General features: G+C 43.7%; 1 protein-coding gene across 5 annotated transcripts in view; it reads right to left on the bottom strand.

Annotated features, from left to right (window-relative positions):
- Positions 1-488: 488 nt before the first annotated feature.
- The window catches only part of FAM107B (family with sequence similarity 107 member B), a 98,298-nt gene continuing 81,470 nt past the window's right edge, over positions 489-17,316 (bottom strand). For all 5 annotated transcript variants that reach the window (XM_083701663.1, XM_083701664.1, XM_083701666.1 and 2 more), the window contains 3 exons: positions 16,434-16,617; positions 6,049-6,202; positions 489-5,166 (listed from right to left, as the gene is read on the bottom strand). In XM_083701663.1, coding sequence (XP_083557789.1) covers positions 5,050-5,166; positions 6,049-6,202; positions 16,434-16,617 — 455 coding nt within the window. In that variant the 3' untranslated portion in view covers positions 489-5,049. The remainder of the gene's footprint in view (positions 5,167-6,048; positions 6,203-16,433; positions 16,618-17,316) is intronic.

Raw genomic sequence — 17,316 nt, 5'->3', positions numbered from 1 at the left:
CAACTCAGACCTTTTGTGTCCAATTGTTCAGCATCTTCCTAGCCTTACAATAACTGAACTTTACTTTTAGGAGCAACATGAATGCTTCATTCTTATGGCTGCAGATAAACACATCTCACCTGAACCAAGTGCATTCAGCTGACCAACTGGGATGTCAGAGGACACAGACAGAAGCTGCAGCTCAACATTGCATCATTTGCTGAGAGATGGCAGAAGTGGAACAAACGTCATTTAAGACTCCACTATCCAGAGTAAAAAAATCTTTGCTCCAGACTTCTAAATGCAAGGAAGTTGGGAGACTGGCCTCTGCCAAACTAATTTTATCAGTCAATTACACCTTGCATGTGTACAGCCATGGAAGTAATTTGAAAGGTCAGTCAATGTGACCTTGGCATTATTCCCTGCAAGAGGCAAAATTCAATGTGAAGTGACTAAAGAGAGCGTTGAATGCAGCGGAGACCAAGGTCACACACCCACACAGTTGCATATTCCAAGCATGTAGAAGATTTTTATTAAGTATTAACTTTGGTTCTAAGAATTCCATCCTCAATTCTGTAACACTTTGTTAAAAACCAATAGGCAAGAGCAAATACAAAAAATATTAAATTACGAAAACAAATCCCATTAAGGCTCCCTTTTTAATATTTATATATGTACACACAGAAACAAATGGAGACATAAAAGAGACTAACTCCACTCCAAGAGAAGGGAGGTAATATTAATTTGCTATCTTAACTTGCTAAAAATAAAGCAGGTTTTAAAAGCATTCATCAGTTAAAAGCATTCATCAGTTGTAAAAAGAGTCAGGCATTTTCAAACCAAGGTAGCACAACTGAAAATATTAAGCAGATTGAAGATTTAGAACAAGGTAGAAAGGTGAACAGAATCTCAATTGTGAAAGCTGTTAATTCAGCTCCACAAATTAAGGAAAAACAAAAGGGGAAAAAGTTCAAGCAATTTGACAGCATTTGTCAGGTCCGTCATACCAACACATAACAAGATTCTGGATTCCTACACAAAAAGTCTGGCAGACTTCTGATATGGGCTAAAGCAGGTTCACATTCTACTAGTAGTTTAGTAGTATTACTCTCCCCCTCCCCGAAGATTACTACATACGTGCTGTATCTACAAAGCAGGGCTGGTCCCCTCAAGCTCAATAGGAAACGTCTCTCCTTACCTCAGAAGCTAAGCATCCACAAGGACCTGGGACCAGAGAGGTTCCTCTGTGCATTCAGCTAAAGGTCTGACTCAGAGCTCAGTGATGGAGCAGGGCAGCAATCAACCTGCCAGGACATTTGCGAAGCCAAGCAGCATCTAGTCTGGTTTCAAACTGTGTTGAGATTCCTGCATTTCAGGAGGCTGTACGAGATGAGCCTTGGCCTCCTGTCCTACAATGCTATGATCTTAGGGCTTCTCTCGATCACGTTCAGAGGGCTTTGGGCTAAAATGCATCTGTCTTATTTTGGAATCATTACTCCCAAGTTGTTGTGAACACCTTAATTTACCTATTGAGCCAGAAGCTTGCAATGGAACTGGACTCTCGAAGTCTTCCTATAAAAAAAACCAGCCTGAGAAACATGCAGCAGCTAACAGGAGCGTTAAGGAGGCCCCTTGCAGGAAGCTCTCCTGGGAGATGGGGGTGTCCTTCCCGCGTGCTTCTCAGTTTCTGTGGTGAAAGAGGCAGAAATGCCAAGGACAAAGAGAACTGCAGCTTCTCATGAGGAAGAGGAGGCACCAAAGAACAAAAGGAGGCAGAACAATGAGGAAAACGGAAACGGGAGGATGGAAAACAGCCACTGGAAAAGGCGGAGCAGAAGGGCTACCTTTGCGCACCGCTGTGGTCTTGGCAGCAGGAGGGGGTGTGTGAAGACCCTGCCATGGGGGGCAGAACCCCCCCCCAACAGAACCCCTGCAGGCGCCCCCTGCTGCCAGAATATAAGCAGCACCAGAACTGGCGCTCATTTCTGGTAAAATCTTGCCAAAGCCCCCCCCCCCCACAACTAGAGAAGGGAGGAAAAACAGCGAGTGGAGGAGAGGAAGCCGAAGCGAAGAGATTGCCTTTGTAAGCTGCTGGCGGCTTTGGGGGCAGACAGAGGTGGGAGCGATGGCAGCTTGAGCACAAGGTGAAGAAAAAGGAGGAAAAATTGCGTAGACATAAGGAGGGAGGAAATGCAGGAGAAAAGGCAAGCGGGAGAAGGGGGAAGGTCAGGGAGCAGCATCAGTTGGAGCTACACAGGGAGACATTTCACATGCAGTCATCTTTTTTTCCAGTTACGGTTATTTTTTAAAGTTCTTAAAAGCCAATAAATATAGATTTTTAAAAAAATAAAATAAAAGCATTAAGGCAGGTTTTTCTGGGTGCTCCTCCCACCCCAACGGCAGTACAGAAAGTTAGGCTAAGGTAGGGGAAATCAGTGGCAAAGCCGACGCAGTGCAACTACATGGGCTGTGACCTCTTTTGAGATTAGAGATGTCCACAACTTCCATCTACATACTAACGAGAAGGAATGAAATCAAGGCAGCTACTGGGCATTTAGGAGCCTGCTTTGCAAAAGCAGCGCAAGATGCCACTGCTTCTAAAATAAAGACCCCAGATTTGGCCAGTATTAAGCAACCCAATAGCATTGCTTTATTAATGGGTTTCATATTAGGGACATCCACACTCTCTTCCAAAAATGTTAGTCCAAGCCAATGATAAATAAGCCATGTCAGGATTTAAATTAGAAGTAAATTAAATCTTGGCAAAACTTATTTATCATTGACTTGGATTTATAATGCGATTTTATTCTCTGAAGAGCTGCTTGGGCCCTGACAACTTGAAAAGCTTTATGCCAAAGGCAAGTCTGCTCTTTGTCAACATTTGGTCCCCAGGAACCAGTCCTGAAATTGTTTTTCCAATTTCCAGTGCCTGCAGCAATGACAGAACATATCACTTTCACAAGCTGGTATTGGTATCAAACGCTTTTTGCTTGGATATAATTACAAAAGAAAGACTCATTTTGCTCAGCTTGCCAGAACAAGCCGATGGACATGATCCTCATCTAATGTAGATGTAAGCAGCTGTTGAATTGCAGCTACTGAAACATGTATGATCTGAACCTATCTTGAGAATCTTTCAAGCAACCATTTTGGCCTTTGCTGAAAAGCCAGCTTTGCAGGTTTCAAGCAGTAGGTATTCCTCAGCTGCACACCCCAAACCAAATATGAAATAATTATTTATATACGTTTCTCTCTGACACACAAGAGTACTGGAATCACTAAGGTCAGAGACTGTGTTTGGAAGAGGACCTGAAAGTCCATATTTTAGGTTCTTTTGTTTGTAGTTATGCATAAGTATTGCAGGCTTCCACAGATAAAGCACCCAGATTCCAGACTGTGTAGAAAACTAAAAACATGTCTAAGGACCATATCCAGATTGGAGCATCATGGGCTATCCTGTACACTGGGCCTCATGCGCAGTAATTTTAAATATAATTGTAAAAGTTGCTAAACCTAGCTGGAATAGATGGATAGAAATCTAGGAAAAATAATAAATTGGCATTTTCCCTTTAAATGGCTTCCCCTCTTACCCCACTGACAATATATAGTTTTGCATCTGGGCTTCAGTGGTTTTCCATCAATTGAACAGGGAAATGAACCACAGAAATCAAGCTTTCCAAAAGATAAAAATAAAAATGGCCAGCTGGGTCATGCGTCCAGAAAAAATATATATGCCTCCCGGTGGTCAGTGGGTCGGGGGTTTTAAGTCCCAATGGGCTCAGTGGAACTTACTTCCAAATAGACATGTATAGGACTGCATGGGCAGGCACAATGATTTCAAGCTCCTAGATATTCTACCCTGTAGTCAAGCTCTGAGAAGCAGTTGCAAGTGTTTGTACCTGCAGGGCTGAATTTTACGGCCATTTGAGAATGTAGGAATAGCCTGCTGGAGCAGCCCAATGGCCCATCGAGTCTAGCATCCTGGGGCCAACCAGATGCCTGCGGGATTTGTCTTCAAACTGCCCAAAGCACAAAGAACCCAAAAAACAACTAATTCAGCTCCAAAAGGCCTGTGAGAGTTCAAGCATGCCCAGTTTGTTTTAGATTTTGTGTTCTTCTTTGAAGAGCAGCATGCTGTTCCGCAAAGTGGTCCACACTTTCAAAGTCCATGCAGCACAATGGGGACTGCTGCCAAGAGAACATAGGCCACCCCACCCCCTGCAGCATAGGGCTGGATCTAGTATGCTGTTCTTTAGACCACCGTGAAGGAAAGAACAAACGAACAAAAGGCCAGTGGCAATTTAGACATGGCCAAGTGCACATCGCACAGGAAGACCAACATGGTAAAAGCAGCATGGCTGCTTAGCAAGGTTGAAGGAGGAGAAAACTAGCCACTCATCCGTGAGCATTCCAGCGCCATGAATGCGCAGTGGGCCATAAAGGCGCAGGCGACCAACATCCTTAAACTGCTCAAAGGCAGAATAAGACATTAAGTTCTTTCCTATAACTCATTTCTTACAGATTCCCTCATGGCAATAAGACACACCTTGGCCCACACACAAGTAGCAGGACAAAAGAACTCCAACTTCAAGTCTAAAGGAACGTCTATTTACATTAGAGACTGTGGAGGGAGGGGGGGGCGTCATTTCTGAAGGAGGGTTTCCACACAAAATGTGACAAGGAGTGGTTTCAGAACACTTTGCTCTTCTGCATAGCAGAACTTCACAAAGTGGGAAATACAAAAAAAATAATAACACACACTAGCCTGAGATGCCCACTAAGCTCGGATCAGGAATAAGCAAGCAATGTCAACAACTCAAATCTGTTTCCCTCCCGGGGTCAACTACTTTAAATTGACAACAGGTTGCTTGTTTATCCTCTGATCTCCACATTATTATTGGCGAGTTTTATCTGGTGTGTACATGTTCATCTGCACATGTTCCAGACGTTGACCTCCACGTACGAGCTCATTTTCCACCCAGATTCAGGGCAACTGGGTGAGAGATCCTGCAGACGCCTCTCCGCAGCAGCCACTGGGGAAATGGCTTCAAGTCTGAAAGGGCCCTTCTTCTAGGAGTCTTGAGCTTCTGCAGCTTCTTGCGCTGTCCTCCTCAAATTGCCTTTCACTTTTACAAATTCAGGTGCGTTCTCTTGCTCCTCCTGGATCTTCTGCTTTTCAAGTTCAAGCTTAAAACAAAAAGAGATCAATTTTTAAAAAGAAGGAAGAAATTATCAGAGTGGCATTTCTCAAAATATTAATTGCAGGCAGTGAGCGTAACCAGATTCAGCACTTTGTTAATGTGCAGGGCTCAGCCTCGATGGCAACATACATGCGCAAGGAGGGTCTGGGTCTATTTCACTACCTGGTCCCTCACTTCCAACTTTCCAGGGTCACCCTGAGAGAATGAGAACACATTCCCTGATCATCTTGCCTGATCGATATTTACAACACTTCTCTTCCATGAATCTTCTCCTATAATTTTTAAACCTAGTATTACCAATTGTTTTCAAAAGTCAGCTGTGGAACTAACAATCACATTTTTTTATATATTTTGAAAGAGTTTCCAGCACATTCTGTGGTACTGAATTCATTAATCTGATCTATTTTATTATTTTATCTTTTTTGTAAACCACTTTGAGGTTTTAGTATATAATTTTTAATGAAATCTATAATAAAGAGAGGACGCGGGTGGTGCTGTGGGTTAAACCACAGAGCCTAGGACTTGCCGATCAGAAGGTCGGCGGTTCGAATCCCCGTGACCGGGTGAGCTCCTGTTGCTCGGTCCCTGCTCCTGCAAGCAGTTCAAAAGCACAGCAGCACAAGGAGATAAACAGGTAGGGTAAACGGTGTTTCCATGTGCTGCCCTGGTTCACCAGAAGTGGTTTAGTCATGCCGGCCACATGACCTGGAAGCTGTATGCTGGCTCCCTCAGCCAATAAAGCAAGATGAGCGCCGCAACCCCAGAGTCGGTCACAACTGGACCTGATGGTCTGGGGTCCCTTTACCTTTATAATAAAGAGAAGAGAAGCTCCTTGAGTCTATTCTATACCATTTTCCTGCCCTCTTACCTGTTCTAATTTCTGTTGTCGTTTGAGTAGCTCTATTTCCAGGTCCGATCTCTTCTTTTGTGCCTCCTCCTCCTTCTGTTGCTTGATAACTTGGTCTCTTTTTCGTCTTTCCATCACCTTTTGCAGCTCCGGCTTATTCTGAGGAGCAAGACCCCTTTCAAAAGAAGGGAGAGGGTTCTGCGTTGAGTTACTTATTGACATGACATATTCCCATTATATTAAGAGGACAGCCATCTGGTGAGAAATCAGGCGATCATATACATTTATTTGACTAAATCAGCACAAATCTTCATATGAATAGTTTTAAGAAATTGTTTGTTTTCAGATAACATGCACACATTTGTAACATGCAGAGCCTTAGAAAAAGCAATCCCACCCAAGAAAATAACCTGCAACCAGCACCGTATTTTTTGCTCTATAAGACTCACTTTTTCCCTCCCAAAAATGTAAGGGGAAATATGTGTGTGCATCTTATGGAGCGAATGCAGGCTGCGCAGCTATCCCAGAAGCCAGAACAGCAAGAGGGATTGCTGCTTTCACTGTGCAGCGATCCCTCTTGTTGTTCTGGCTTCTGAGATTCAGAATATTTTTTTCTTGTTTTCCTCCTCCAAAAACTAGGTGCGTCTTATGGTCTGGTGCATCTTATAGAGCGAGAAATATGATACTTGTTTAAAAATTGTCTGCAACAGGATGTTTTTGTAAATAGGTTTATTTGGGAGTACCTTTTGAATGAAAAATGTTTTTAGATCAATCCAACTGATTGACTAAATGTTGCAGCCATGTGGGGTTGCTCTCCATTTGACTGTATCATCTTAGCTAAGCTGTTCAAATTTGAGATCAGTTTCCCAATCTAGGATACGGATAATCACATCAAAGTTGTTTGGAGACATGAAACTTTGATGATGATGATGATAATTTTATTTATACCCCGCCCTTCCCGGTTCAAAAACCGGGCTCAGGGTGGCTAACAACAAATGTAAAACACTTTAAAACACTTAATTATAAAAGCAGCATAAAATACAATATAAAAACATGAATAACAATAAAATTCAAAAACCAATTAGATAATCCCCAGGGCTAGCTGGCTGAATTGGTCCTACTTGGGCCAGCGAGGAGGCCAGGGGAGAATTAGCTGTGGGGTCTTAGAGCGGGTGATCTTCATAAAAGGGGAGGGGGAGGGAAGAGAAGGGAAATAAAAGATCAGGCTGAATTCAAATTAAAGGCCAGGCAAAATAGCTCTGTCTAACAGGCCCGATGGAAGGAGGTTAAATCCTGAAGGGCCCTAGTCTCATGGGACAGAGCATTCCACCAGGTCTTTTCAAACGATAAAATACTGGTTCCATTTCCCTCTTGCTCTCAAATTCCCAAGTTAAGCCATTACATGCTCCCTATGAAAAGAGAAAAGATATTACTGATCTTCAGGCAACAGAAACGTGGAGCCCAATTTAGTCCTTGGATACGTGTTTAGCTCATTCTCTTGATTTCACACCAAGAACATTGGGGAGCAAACTGGTGAAGGAAGGCGTCATTCAGCCCCCACCCCCCGCTCCCCCAGGCAGCAAAAGCCCGGCTTTGTGGGGCTGCTTTGCTCAACAAAGTGAGCTTGGAGGGAGTTGTGGGCAGAATGCCCATCGAGTCTTCCCTCGCCACAACATCTTGAGACATGACGCCACTTCGTGCTTTTCCCTGGGGAAGACTGGAAGCACACGACACAATGAGCGGATTACAGACGGTGTGGAAGGGGAGGCAAGGACTGTGACACAGGCACCCCATTTCAGCTCCACAGGTACTCCCCCCGCCCACCACCTCACTTTTAAAGCGAGTTCCACCGTTATTTCACCCTGTAGTCTGAAACAGGGTCCTATCATCTGAATTATTCAGCTTTCCTGGAAGAGGGATGGGAAATTTTCATGAAAATAAAATTCACTTCACTTCACTGCTATTTTTATCATTTGCCTTGAAGAATATATGGCCTCTTCGAAATATACAGTAGTTGTTTGGCACATTAACTTTAGCACCAGATACTGAGCACAGTTTCACAAAGCCTCCTCCTTTGCCTGTTTCTAAAGGAGTTTTTTAAATCTGCTTCAAGGTATGGAACCATCTGTAGAAGAACAGCCCACTTTCCCCAAATTTTTCCTCAAATCATCTCAAAGCCAAATTGCTACTTGAGATATTTTAAGTCCACGAAACACTTGATATATTATGCATTGTTCAATTTCTGTATATTATGCTTCTGGCAAGATGAAATATTTAGCAAGAGTAAAAATACAATTTTACTAGATTTTGTAATATATATCTTACAGCTTGTTAACATATTTAAACCTCCATCACTCTTTACCCATTTCATCATTTTTGTTTATAATGCAAAAGATCCCAGTGACAAGAACTCTGTGCTCCCACCTTCAACTCATGTGATGGGAGGGAGGCAGGGAGACAGGGAGGGAGGAAGGAAGGAAGGAAGGAATCAAGGCTGCATTCAGATGTCGGGTTTAATGCATTAGTTGTGCTGGTTGTAGTGCTAGAACTTCTGGTTTCTAACATTTCTTTTGGACTGTGGTACTTTGTTTGCTTCGGATTTTCTTGGGTTACAAAGGTACATACATCATCTCTGTATAACGTCCTTTCTACAGATCAGTCATATTCAAGGTGAGACTTTGATGTTGCATACAGTATAAGGTTGGGGGAGAAAAGAGGTGGGTAGAACAAGCGAGGGGGGTAGTAAACTTTCATTCTTTTACATAATGTATGTGTGAGGTTTTTGAGAACTGCGGCTTTTCGATCAATATACTGCCAAGTTGTGCTAAATTTTAAATGGCAGGAAATATCTGTATGCTACTATACTGCCCCAAATTTCATCAACACGAAACTCTCACCATTTCCCAAGTTAACAGGGCTGCAACAGCATTTTTTCTAGATTCCTAGAAGTGGCTTTGATGTTGTGCGAAAGATCACATAAAATGAGAAAATGAACAAGTAAGGAAATATTGTGAAGATGCAATAAAGCCCAAGATACAAAATCCTCATGGGCTTCCAAACTTACGAGACGGCACACTTAATGCATGCAGTATGTGAGGAAAGAACACATTTTGAGTAATATTTTAAGCAAAGAGAGGAGGGGAAAGAGGCACTTCTCATGACAATGAACTACAGAGGTTACTCTAGCGCAGAGATTCAGACCGTGACTCCCTGGAGGCTTATCATTAATTAGAAGAACTGAAACAACAGGTTAGTTCCCCCACCCCAAATATAAATCACTTCCACTATTACCCTGTATCACAGAGTTTCAGAGAAGGGCTGGATTTCTTCTGGGCAAAAGCGACACTGATGAGACAAAGCCTCAAATATCTGGCCAGTAGCGCAGTCCAACCGAGCATGCATCACAGAATGCGCCCTCTTAACACCCAGAATAGTTCCATGTCCAATTCTCAAAAGCCAATGTGAAATTTAAAGATTACAGCTCTGGTAGAAATAGTTTTTGAACAACGGTTTATGACTGTATCTTCATAATGTTTATGCATTTTTCCTATTTCAGTGGCTCTGTCAATGAGCAGAACGCATTTGGAGTTTGTCAACGTTTTCTGTAAAGGCAGAAGCATGCACCCTAATGATCTTCAAAATCTTCACTTCCTTGAGTTTTGGGGAGGGAAAGAGTTTATTCAGGCAGCACAGGACTGACTCTTCGCCCCTCCAGCCTGGCCTGGATGGTCCTTCAGGAAGTAGTTCTGTTGGGAAAGGCCTTATGGGTGCTGGCGTTCTCTTATAATCTTACCCACAGTATTATGGCCAAAGGTTTGGAGAAGATCAGACTACATCCCAATCCCAAAGAAGGGCAGTGCCAAAAAATGCTCTAACTCCCGCACAATTGTGCTCAGTTCACACGCTAGCAAGGTTATGCTTAAAATTCTACAAGGAAGGCTTAAGCAGTATGTGGACCGAGAACTCCCAGAAGTGCAAGCTGGATTTAGAAGAGGCAGAGGAACCAGAGACCAAATTGCAAACATGCGCTGGATTATGGAGAAAGCTAGAGAGCTCCTGAAAAACATCTACTTCTGTTTCATTGACTACGCAAAAGCATTTGACTGTGTCGACCACAGCAAACTATGGCAAGTTCTTAAAGAAATGGGAGTGCCTGATCACCTCATCTGTCTCCTGAGAAATCTCTATGTGGGACATGAAGCTACAGTTAGAACTGGATATGGAACAACTGATTGGTTCAAAATTGGGAAAGGAGTACTGCAAGAAGATCAAACCTATCCATTCTTAAGGAAATCAGCCCTGAGTGCTCACTGGAAGGACAGATCGTGAAGCTGAGGCTCCAATACTTTGGCCACCTCATGAGAAGAGAAGACTCCCTGGAAAAGACCCTGAGGTTGGGAAAGATGGAGGGCACATGGAGAAGGACGAGATGGCTCGACAGTGTTCTCGAAGCTACAAACATGAGTCTGACCAAACTGCGGGAGGCAGTGGAAGACAGGAGTGCCGGGCGTGCTCTGGCCCAGGGGGTCACACAGAGTCAGACACGACTAAACAACAACACAGTATTATATTTTATTTTCTACTATGATAGAAGCTAGGTGATTTGACTAACTTCTGATCTTCCATGATATTTTGGGAAACCAATGCTATGTAATCCTGTTCTGAAAAGCCGGCCTTATGAGTGGTTCTGGTAGCGCAATCCCTAACGTGTGACCTCCCTGAGTCCCGGAAGCCAAAGAGCAGCCTTCCTGAGCCAAGTGGCATCTCTGCAAGAGCAGCCAACTCCCAGAGCTTTGAAGTCGGTTTGTAGAGAGGGAGATGCATGTTCCACCCGGGGTGCTTGTCACTAGGTGGTGCTCAAGGGCAGCTTCAGAGACGCGCGAACTAGTACAGCCATTCTGGGAAGGCATCGTATTCGTGGAAATAAGTAATACTGCAAATCAGAAAGTACTGTGCAATCCAAGTTTGGGTTCGTTAACTATTTTTAAGGAAGATCTCCTTGCTGTATTACATTAAGGAATTGTTTCTGACAATTTGAGCTGTCAGAAGTGTGGAACGGACTCCCTTGGTCCACGGTGGACTCTCCCTCCTTGGAGGTTTTGAAGCAGAGGCTGGAGGGCCATCTGTCATGTTTGATCTATTTGAGATTCCTGCATCGCAGAGGGTTGGACTAGATGACCCCCGGGGTTCCTTCCAACGCTAAAATTATATGATTCAATGATTCCAGACTTTTCTTCTGGCAATTAGTTACAGCACAGACTTGGAAAGGACTTGAGCATCTGAATATCACACGATGGTGACAGAATGTTTGGACAACTGCCCTATCCAAAAAACAAACGAAGAGGGTACGTGCCTTGAATAATATATCTGATGGGGACATTTTCTTTAAGCTTGGTACTCCTTCCTAAAATACTCAAATGAACATCCTGATGACTGTTATCCATCAATCATTTTGTTTATATGTTGTTAAAAACTAATAAAAATTTATTATAAAAAACACTCCATAGAGCAGCCCATTTTCCCTTTAAAATAAAAATCAAGAATTAAAAAAGGAAGCCTAGTACCAGAAGTCTGCAATGTGCTTCTCCACAAACTGCTATTTCAATGAAAACTAGGGGAAACCTAGAATTATATACTCTGCTGTTAATAAGAAAAATGGAAGCACTGAAGAGAAATTTACTGTGTAATTGGATGTCTTTGTATGGGAAAACAAAAGTCTCCGGATTACTTAAAGGACTTTATGCTATTATGTGGATGCAGTTCAGTTCCACCTGAATCTGCTTTGAAACTGAATGAAAACTGAATTTAAAATAGTTTCCTAGGTCTTTAATAAAAAATTTCCAAGGTGGCAGTTGGGCTTTGATGCTTAATCCCGTTAATTAAAGTAGGGCATAACTCACTGCCAACTTTCTCTTACTATATTGGCACTGAAAAGAGTGTACTTTTCAGACTCCTTTGAATAATACTTTTGTGTGTTAAAATAAGGCAAGAGAGTTTTAGCCAAAGGAGATAAAACGATTTGCCCAACTTAACAAATTGTGTGGTACAGACAGACAGACAGATAAAATGTCACACTGGCCATGAAGATTAATAGCCAAAAATCTACTTGTTCTGGCTATCACAGTCATCGCTCAGACTTTTATCCCCTTCCTTGCTTTATTATAAATTATAAAGAAACATGCTATTAACATTCACATCACAAACAAAAGGGGGAAAGAAGTTGTCTTTTTATGATCAAGTACTTTACAACAGCGTTTCCGTGTGCTGCTCTGGTTCGCCAGAAGCGGCTTAGTCATGCTGGCCACGTGACCCGGAAGCTCCCTCGGCCAATAAAGTGAGATGAGAGCCGCAACCCCAGAGTCGGTCACGACTGGACCTAATGGTCAGGGGTCCCTTTACCTTTACCTTTAGAACAACAGAAATGTGCCCCACTGAAAACTCAGTGCTGCTTTATAATAGGAAATCCATGATTGGTGTCTTCCACTTCTGTGTCAACTTGATCACTCTTTAGGAAGAACTACTAGTGGCTGGGTAGATCTGAATTCAAGGCCGGCAACATGCTGGATGCAAAATTAGGGCAGAAAGGGAACACTTCGTGTGCCTCCTCCTTGCTGCAGTCTCCCCCTTGCCCTGTGAACCTGCGCTTAAACAACTGTGGAGAGGGGTTCACTAGGGACACCTTGGACCCTATTTTCCAGGAAAGGTGTCAGGCTTTGATGGGCCCTCCCAGAGGCAGAAGGAGCCAGTTCCCTCCTTTGTAACAGAAGTTGAAGTCCATGAAAATGTGGGGGCCTGGTGGCATCTGATACAGGCAATGACTGCTTTGTGCATGTTCAAAGCAAGTGCATCACTGCAGCCCAGAACTAAGACCCGGGAGGCCAGGGTGCTGGTTCCCATTTGACTGTCGAAGCTCACTGGGTGACCTTCAGCCAGTCACAGCCTCTCAACCTAACCTACCTCACAGAGTTGTTGTGAAGATAATAAGGAGAGGGGGACTATGTACACCACCTTGAGCTCTTTGGAGGAAAGGTGGAATATAAATGTAACAAGCACAGCAACAACAGCACCACCACTTCAACCCCAGGTGACAAGCTAGATCCACTGTGGAGACAGGCGAGACAGCAGGCCCTGCGGAAGAAGGCCCTGGCGCAGAAGAAGCAATAAGGAAGGAATGTTGAAAGAGGGATCAGCTCCAAGAACCAAGAGCTTCTCAGCCAAGATGTGGCTTCCAAAACTACTTTGGCTGTCTTTCCCCAGATTTCCTTTAGGGTTTGTGTGGCCAGGTCCACTTTGCAGCACCTAAACTTCCACTGGAGAGTTAGAAAGCCATCCCAGTTTGCAGCCCACTCAACCAGTAACAGCTGCTGAGGGCTCAGTCAGTGTGAGGTGTCCAGGTCTCCTTGAATGCTCACCTGTCGTTCTCCCAGGTAAGGAGCTGGAGAGAGAGGGCCATGCCATTTGGGGGGCCCTCATGGTGGGGGGGCGGTTCAGATCAGGGAAAGATTTCCTTTAACTTGACATTTTAGAACAGGCAGATGGACACCAGAAGATTGCCATCTTCATTCTGAACTGCAGGATATAAATGTAAGATTACAAGACTAAATCAGATTTGATCCAGAATGTTGAAAAATACAGTCAGTGTCCTCTCCCAGCAAACAACAGTTTGCCTTTGGCTAACTCTTCAAAACACATTGTTCAAAATTCACATTTGACTGTGTCAACCACAGCAAACTATCGCAAGTTCTTAAAGAAATGGGAGTGCCTGATCACCTCATCTGTCTCCTGAGAAATCTCTATGGGACAAGGAGCTAGTTAGAACTGGATATGGAATAACTGATTGGTTCAAAATTGGGAAAGGAGTACGACAAGGCTGTATATTGTCTCCCTGCTTATGTAACATATATGCAGAATTCATCATGTGAAAGGCTGGACTGGATAAATCCCAAACTGGAATTAAGATTGCCGGAAGAAATATCAACCACCTCAGATATGCAGATGAGACAACCTTGATGGCAGAAAGTGAGGACGAATTAAAGAACCTTTTAATGAAGGTGAAAGAGGAGAGTGCAAAATATGGTCTGAAGCTCAACATCAAAAAAAGGAAGATCATGGCCACTGGTCCCATCTCCTGGCAAATAGAAGGGAGGGAAACGGAGTCAGTGAGAGATTTTACTTTCTTGTGTTCCATGATCACTGCAGATGGTGACAGCAGTCACGAAATTAAAAGATGCCTGCTTCTTGGGAGAAAAGCAATGACAAACCTAGACAGCATCATAAAAAGCAGAGACATCAACTTGCCAACAAAGGTCCGTATAGTTAAAGCTATGGTTTTCCCAGTAGTGATGTATGGAAGTGAGAGCTGGACCACAAAGAAGGCTGATTGCCAAAGAATTGATACTTTTGAATTATGGTGCTGGAGGAGACTCTTGAGAGTCCCCTGGACTGCAAGAAGATCATTTTGAAGGAAATCAGCCCCGAGTGCTCTCTGGAAGGACAGATCCTGAAGCTTTGACCACCTCATGAGAAGAGAAGACTCCCTGGAAAAGACCCTGATGTTTGGAAAGATGGAGAGCACAAGGAGAGGGGACAACAGAGGACGAGATGGTTGGACAGTGTTCTCGAAGCTACCAACATGAGTTTGACCAAACTGAGGGAGGCAGTGGAAGACAGGAGTGACTGACGTGCTCTGGTCCAAGGGGTCATGAAGAGTCGGACATGACTAAATAACAACAACTGTTCAAAAAGAAAAACACTCTTTTTGTTTCCTGTTTTAAATGGTCCTACCAAACCAAGTCCTATCAAATTCCATAAGCAAAATGTTGAGACTCTCTATAATAAGCATACACTTTCTGCAGACTGAACAGAATTTCAAAGGTCTTGCTATTGATTTTCTCACCATGCGACAACTGAGATGATGTTTAGAAGAATATCAGTTTCATGAACAGTCAACAGCCTGACAAGTATGGATGCTACAGAAGTAAACTTTATTAAAGAAGCTTAACTTAGAGGTAAGGTCACTGTACGCCCCATGAAACTAAATTATAAAGACATAAAAGGAAGGATCAGACAACATAGAACTTCATGGATTTGTCTCATTTCATCTTCTCTGCAATATGCTTCTTTGATTAAGGGGGATTGAGAGTTACTGCTCCTACTGCACATTGGACCAATCTTCTTCCCTTGAAAATACTCTCATAGTTCTTTTTAGATTAATGCTATAAATACAGTATGATTAATGCCAAAGAAGTCTCTCCTATTTTTCCAAAGAATGACTCCCTGACTGTATTAGATATTCAGAAAGCCCACGACTTGCACACTTAGCTTGTGCAAATTCAGCTTTATGTGTGTGGCAAAAAGTTTTCAAAAATTAAAAGGGGGTGAGGTTCTGGGGGAAATGACTTTGGTAAACCCACCCACCATGGAACTGAATGGGTTCTGACTGTGTGCGATTTTGGCTTTAGGTGCGATCCATGGAACGTGACCCCTGTGTAAGTTGCAGGCCTACTGGACCCGTATTCCAGGGCACGTTCAAAGATGCAGCAAAATGTGCACTGTTCCGAACTTTGCTATCAGTGAAGAGGACAAATGCCATAGGTTTGCCTTAAGGCCATCTTTGGCTTAGACAAGAGGAGTGGCAATTGCCCAGGATCCTCCGCCCATGTCTGTCCGAGGGAGCTGAAGTGCCAAGGAGCTGCTCCGTCATACTGGGCCACTTTGAAATGTTCAGATAGGGAACTCCCCCAAGCAGAGGGGACCAAGAGATTGTCGGCAGAGTCAAGGCGAGGAAGTGAGAGAGATGGAACTGCCTTACGGGTGGCAACAGGATCTTCATGATGCCATGGAGTTGTAGCCGTAGTGCTGCATGCAACCTGTGCTTATGCCAAGTGGCTTATGTTTCCTTCTTACAAAGGAACCCAAATTTGGGTATGTCGTGCCACCTGGCACTTCTCACAGCTTAGGGAAGTGGAGTGCACATAACTGTATGTTAAATGACATAGCTGCACCCAAGTTTTGTACAGTTTATTGCGTGGTTTTATGTCTTATTGTAAGCCACTTTGGTATTTTTCTATGAAATAGTAGGGTACACACACATACTCAACTAACATGCCTGCCAAACCAATAGTTCACCCGAAAGATGAGCCGTGGGGAGATCGAGAGCGGGCCTCACTCAGGCTCATGCTCCCCTCCCCAATACAACTCCTTTGTGCAGCCACAAACATGCATGGGTCTGTATTGAAGGAAGAAGCCTAAATATACTGTGCCCTCAACGGCAGTTGTAGTTCAAATTAAGAATTAGCTGAAAGGGCACAAGGACAGTTGCTAATTTCCAGGATTAAGGTGCCTGTTTGTTCATGACTGGAAATTAAAGTTCTGTTAGCTGCAGAATTTACCACCTTATTTCTTACCTTTTCTGATTCATGCGGAGCTCTCTATGAAGATCTTGATGATTCCGGGATGATTTCACAGGATTAATTAGTTTCTGGGGTCTAATTAACTCAGGATTGTCTTCATCTATGTAATCTGGTTCAGCCATTATATTTCTGGGAATGAGAGAAGGCTCTCTGGATTCAGAATCCTCACTTGGGTTATCTGTAAGGCACAGAAAACATCCTTCGCTCAATCCATTTTATTTAGCAACAAGAAAACGTGAATCAAATATCCTCTCATATGGGCAGGGCTGCCACCCGGCCTATTAACTAGTTGAGCTTTTAAAAGGATTAATTTATTCAATAGGGAACAAATGGCAGAGGATTATGCTGGGGACTTTCCCTGGGAAATCTTCCTCAAGACCACGGAGCCTGGGGGGGAAGCCGCTTCCCCTCAGAAAATGCTATGGACTTTGTAGCAATCCTGAGCCCTGGGCACTTGGTGGGTATGCCACCATAGGAACTGTTTATGTTTCCTATAAGCTTCTTCCAAAACCCTGTATTGCTTTCAGAGGCCTGCGGGTATTTACAGCGTGAGGCAAGTAGGAGACCTCAAGCCATTTGGCTCATTTGGGAGCAGAGAGGAGATATGACAGAGCAGAGGCTGTCTATCACTGAACGAAGTACGTGGCTGCTGTATGTGCACCTCTATCCCTTGCAAACCTTAAGAGGCGTCCCTTGGCCACCTTGTACCCTTGGCAAGGAGCTGCATCAGCCGCTGCCACCACCCCGTCCCTTGGGCCCATGGCAATTGCCAGCTCTTTCTTTCTTTGCAATTTTTGCTCACACACCCAGCCTGTGCCCCTGGTGGGGGCCAACCTGACCAACCCCGAGGTACAACTCTGCAAACCCGGAGAACAAG

This window comes from Podarcis gaigeae, assembly GCF_964106915.1.
Source record: "Podarcis gaigeae genome assembly, chromosome: 10".
Taxonomy (NCBI): domain Eukaryota; kingdom Metazoa; phylum Chordata; class Lepidosauria; order Squamata; family Lacertidae; genus Podarcis; species Podarcis gaigeae.
This window is presented reverse-complemented; position numbering and strand designations above follow the sequence as displayed.